At 41.8% G+C, this 5,769-nt stretch overlaps 1 protein-coding gene across 1 annotated transcript in view; it reads right to left on the reverse strand.

Moving 5' to 3' along the window:
- The window catches only part of LOC138979585 (uncharacterized), a 19,228-nt gene extending 18,032 nt beyond the window's left edge, over positions 1 to 1,196 (reverse strand). Inside the window, exon 1 of the mRNA XM_070352296.1 lies at positions 1,189 to 1,196. Within this exon, the coding sequence (XP_070208397.1) occupies positions 1,189 to 1,196 (8 nt within the window). The remainder of the gene's footprint in view (positions 1 to 1,188) is intronic.
- Between the last annotated feature and the right edge of the window lie 4,573 nt (positions 1,197 to 5,769).

A 5,769-nucleotide genomic window follows, 5' to 3' on the forward strand; every position in this document is an offset into this window, starting at 1 on the left:
TTTGGGACATACTGACATGAAAACGTCACTTTTGGCACAGTCTCATATGCAATGCACTTGTTAAGTTGTAAGCTGTGCACAGTGACGGTGTTAGAAGTGGAACTGGAGGGAGACAGGATAAAAACGGGGAAACGTAAGGGTGGTGAAGATTATGGTGCAAGTTCCACGCCGATGCGGGCAAATCATTTTCAACGATTTTTGCCGAAGAATTCGACAGACTTTGCGTGTATAGGTAATAATACCTGCTATTCCGACTTGGTTGTGTGACAGACGTTTTCTTCCACACGAGATTACGTTGATTGTCTAAATCTACTTTTTGACGGAAGTGGCCGAACAACTGTGAATGACGTCTCGTTATATGGGAATGACGTCACAGTCATCGTCACAGTCTGTATCTTTTGAAGCATCTCATTCTTCATGACGTCTTTCTGTGTCTGCATCCGCAAAATGTTTGTTCATTCCGGAATCTTTGTCATCTATGTTCAGAACTCTGTCCTTATAGTGTCAGACAAACAGGCCTCCTGAGCGAACCACTTTCCAAGGGAACTTAAATTCGCGTATGGAAACAGTACTGTCGTCTGGGGTGCCGTTTTCAGTATTCTGAGCGTTGAAGAATCTGTAAAGAGAAGAAACGATAACAGCAGGAGAAATAAAAGTCGTGTGTGCATTTTATGTTTTTTTGGAGTGACGATTTTGAGTTTGAATCCGTTCTTGCCATGCTCCTAAAGCGTGTAACATACAATCTTGCATACGTTTGCTTTAGTAGTGGCAAAGAAGGAAAGCGTGTGACATTGAACTATGTTTAGACGGTTGTAATGTCGTAGAGCTCTCAGAATCTTACAAACGTTTTTGATGGCATTTTAAATGCGGGCTTGCGATTCAAATTTAAGATTATGCGAGTGCTATGCTTATAAACACCAATTGCAACTCTGACATTGGGTGAAAGTTCCAAAATGCTACTCTTTGGGCTTCACAGGGGTTGGCAGCTATGAAACAGGGTCTTGAAAATGTCTTGTTTGGGATCGTAAAAGGAAGGGCGTCTTCTAAGGGGTAGGTGGGTAACGAAGGTGAGTCGTGTGCAAGTATTTTCTTTTCTTTTCTTTTTATTTTGTCATTTTCTGGATATGTAATGAAAGACTGGTCCATTGATGATTTCCCCACGGAATACAAAACATATTCTGGTTATACCTTACCATTTCTACTGGGTGGTTATTTAAATTTGGTTGCTTTGTGTTTTTTTTAACAATAAACACCCCTTCAAGTTAACAGAGAAATAAGCAGAGGGGGGAATACTTTTCGGTGAATACCAAGCTACCTAGTCCTAACAAATAACCACCCAGCAACCAGTCTGAATCCTCGATAGCTCATAGGTTGAGAAACCACACTGTGTGGTCACTGCTTGGTGACTGAAAAGTTCTGAATGCTCAAATATTCGAAAGAGGAAAGAGCTCATACATACTGCATTTACACTATTCATTTCAGGTTTCAACACACAGAATCCAATATAAGATCCATAAGTTTGGTTGTTTTCTAAATCAAAATCTACGTTGTACCAGACACAAGGTCTCAAGGCAAGTAACTCTCATATTTTGTGTAGAAAATAGAGTTGTTCCCATTTTGCATTTGTACAAATAAAAAGACAGTAATCTGTAGGTCAATTATATTTCACTTCATAAATAGAACTTTTTTTCCCCGAGATACTTAAACATGAAAAGAACGCAAAAATATTTGCCTTATCGTCTTAGCAGAACAACTATGTACTTTATTTTATTCGAAATTAAATTAACTGCTATAAAGAGTTTGCAGAATTGCGCAATTTTCACAGAACTCTTCAACCATGGATTAATCACATGCTTGTGCAGGTAGACTGGCTGAGTGAATAATACTTGATCAAAATAATTATGTGTGCTGTGGGCAGGCTGTCTGTCTGTCCAAGGACAAAAAAATGTAACGTTGAGCTGTTATCTCAGAAGTTTATACAGCTAGACCTCTGAAACTTTGCACACTTTTAGGGTTTGATGATTTCACGAAGTGACCCCAGTTTCGTTGACCCTCATCAAATTTTGGGTCACAGCGGGGTCATGTTCGTTTAATAAAAACTTAACGTTGATGTTATCTCAGATGTGTTTTTAGCTAGAGCTTTAACCCTTAGGCTGGTTGTCGCGACACTTTACGTATACTGTCACCTGGTTGTCACGACATATGTCGCGCTATTGGCTCAGTCTGTTTGGTCGGTTCCGATTACCTCCCATTGATGCGAAAACCTATATGACTGTTTTTTGTTATGTTTCTCTCTGTTAATTCACCAGTGGCTATGTAACATGTGTTACAGAATTGCACCGGTGTAAGGGTTAATAGTACGCACACTTCTAGGTTTTGATAATCTACCAACTTGACATAAGATTGTGGGCGGGGATGTAGCTCAGTCGGTAGCGCGCTAGATTTGTATCCAGTTGCCTGCTGTCAGCGTGAGTTCGTCCCCACGTTCGGCGGGAGATTTATTTCTCGGAGTCAACTTTGTGTGCAGACTCTCCTCGGTGTCCGAACACCCCCGTGTGTACACACAAGCACAAGACCAAGTGCGCACGAAAAAGATCCTGTAATCCATGTCAGAGTTCGGTGGGTTATAGAAACAAGAAAATACCCAGCATGCTTCCTCCGAAAGCGGCGTATGGCTGCCTAAATGGTGGGGTAAAAAATGGTCATACACGTAAAATTCCACTCGTGCAAACCACGAGTGCACGTGGGAGTTTCAGCCCACGAACGCATAAGAAGAAGAAGACGACATAAGGTTGATTGACCTTCGTCACAGCCCACTTCGTCAACATCACGGGCCAAAGAATCTAGACACAGCCATCGTCGAACGCTGAAGAAGAAGAAGATTGACCTTCGTCAAGTTTTGGGGTCACAGGGGGTCATGTTCGAATCAAAATATCTTAACATTGATGTTATCTCAGGTGTTTTTGAAGCTTGAGCTTTGAAACTTTGAACACTTGAAGGATTTGATCATCTACCTACGTGACCCTAGTTTGGTTGATCCCTGTCACATTTTGGGGTCACAGTGGGGTCAAGTTTGTAAAAGCTTTACATTGCGGTTTTCTCAGTTATTTTTATTAAATTTCACTGAATTGTATGTGTTATTAACCAGCAGACATTACCAAAATTTTGCTTATTTTTATCAAATTTTAGAGTCCCAGCAGTTAGTGGAATCCTCCTTTTAAGACCTACAAGACCCTTAAGGCTTATGGACATGACGAAGAAAAGTCATATAAAGCAATTGCTTTTCTTGATTTATTTCTTTGCAAAATTGAAGAAAGGTGGATTAAATGGGTTACACACCTTTTCTCAATGATATATATTAAAAATAATGGTCTTGATTCTCGGTCATGAAAAAGCACTTTGACCATTACTTTTTAATATTTACTGAGCATGTTACCTGTACTTATTTCCCAATAACTCTTTAATCAGAATTTGTGTGGTGAAATCACATATGGAAACGGATCTCTGTTTGTTATATTGCAGGTGGAAAATGGTGATTCATGGGGCAATCGATGGCTTTAGCCGGGCCACTACCTTCCTCCATGCCACCGAAACAACAGGTCAGAGACCGTTCGGGATCTGTTTTTGGGTGGAACCCAACGCTTTGGACTCCCGTCAAGAGTCCGCATGGACCATGGTGGCGAGAATCTGGATGTCGTCGCCCTCATGAATGAACACCGGGGAGAAGGGAGAGGCAGTGCGATGCAAGGCCGCAGTGACCATAACCAAAGGATCGAGCGTCTCTGGCTCGACGTCTGGAAAGATGTGGTGAACCCTTACCATGACCTGTTTACTGCAATGGGAACACCACAGGCAGAAGGTGGTCTGGGGATACTGAACATGGACAATCCCATTCACTTGTGGGCCCTCCACTATGTTTTTCTGCCCAGGCTGAACCGGTCCCTACAGTGGATTGTGGAACAGAAGAACCACCAACCCCTGAGGACAGAGCGCAACAGAACTCCCCTGCAGCTCTTCTTCAGGGGGATGCTGGAGAGACGAGCCAGCACATCCACAGCAGTACAGGACTTCTGGAAAGGGAGAAGCCTTCAATCGATAATCGAGGACCATCCTTTGCCAGACAGTCGTTAGGATGTGCCTGCCACGGCTTGCCCCCTCTCTGAGGAACAGCTCGTGCAACTAACGGAGCGCATTGACCCTCGGAGTGGGCCACCCACCGATCAACATGGTCAGATGTTGTTCTCCAGTTCGTTGCCAACATGCTCGAGTAAAAAAAAAAGTTAGCTTGTGGACACCCCAAACCTGAAGTGTATAGCAGACCTGTGAACCCATACGATTTTGCCATATTTTGTACGCTTGATTGTCCAGACTACAAGCAGATTGGTCAGTGGAATCACAAGAAAAATTCATTGTCTACTTTTATTTACAAGCGCATTCCAAAGCCGATCCAGTGTTTTGACACATGATTACTGCTTTTGTCAATGAAAGAAGCATTCGTTTTAAATTGTAAACTTATTAGGCTACTTGCCCTATCCGCTCCAGCCACGTAATCGTGCAATAAATCTGCAATATCTTGCATGGCGTTGGGAGGTGTGCCTCAATTTGCGGGTTTGCTTTGAGACCTCAGAGTAAGGATGTGTCTGGGTGCAGACACTTCGCCTTCAAAAAAGTTAATTTGCACTGAGCAGCATTGGGCGGCAACAATGAAAGCCTCAAAAACAATCATAAAGTTTGTTCAAAGTACCAAGCATGGTAGAAGGTATAAGCAACTGTTTTTTTCAAATTGGTTTAAATCTGCGCTCTAATTCTAAACCAATCTTTGTAAAGTGGAAAGTCATTCAAATAAAGCGAAATTATGTCCGCTGTGTATTTTATTATTTTTAAACAAAGGTACTGCACCACGAAAACAATATTGCTAAAAAAAAACAAACAAATATGTACACTTTGTGAAAGAAAGTTGTAAAGAAAGTTTTACACAATGATTTGCCATTAGGTTACCTGTTTAATTGCACCAAACAGACATGGGATTCTTCCGTAAAATTACGGAATTCCGTAAATTTTTAGGCTCCAGGGATCATTCTTGAGATTTGTGCAAATCCGCTGAGAAAATGTTGGGGTATATGTAGGTAAAGACCCAAGTTTTTCGGCCGGTCCGCTGATCGCGACGCTCCATTCCATACTATTCTTGAACGGTTGGTTCCTAAAACGGTCAGACTGTTGCTGGTCGATCCGTATGGGAACGCGCTCTGTGTCTTTGTATGACGGCTTACTTGTGCCAAAACCTAGGGTTATCGTTTTCACGTGAAAATTAGTAATTAACAGTGTTAATTACTAATTTTCATTTTTGCCTCGTTTTCGGTCACAGTAGTCGGATTTTAAGAGTCCGCACTGAGAGGCTTCAACGTCCGGCAAACATCACTCTCAAACTATTTCTAAAATATCTTTTAACAGAAGGCCTTATCGAGCAAGTTATTCGACGGGAAGATGCATGTCACTGTTTTCTACAATAGCGCTATCCTAAAAGTTGTTTTGGGTATCTTAGAAAAGAATAATCGACCCCGAAAACTTTCGAATCGAAGCTGTTCGTAGCAGACGGACTTTTGATCGGCTGTGGTCTCACACTTTCACAGATATCTTTCAATATAATTCCTTAATCGACAAGTTGTCAGGCAGACAGCTGTACTTCATATTTGTTTCCACTACCACACTCATACATTTGCTTAAAAGTGTATTAGGGAAGGACAATCAATCCGAAAATGTTCGAACCGA

This window comes from Littorina saxatilis, linkage group LG11, assembly GCF_037325665.1.
Source record: "Littorina saxatilis isolate snail1 linkage group LG11, US_GU_Lsax_2.0, whole genome shotgun sequence".
In the NCBI taxonomy this organism is placed as follows: domain Eukaryota; kingdom Metazoa; phylum Mollusca; class Gastropoda; order Littorinimorpha; family Littorinidae; genus Littorina; species Littorina saxatilis.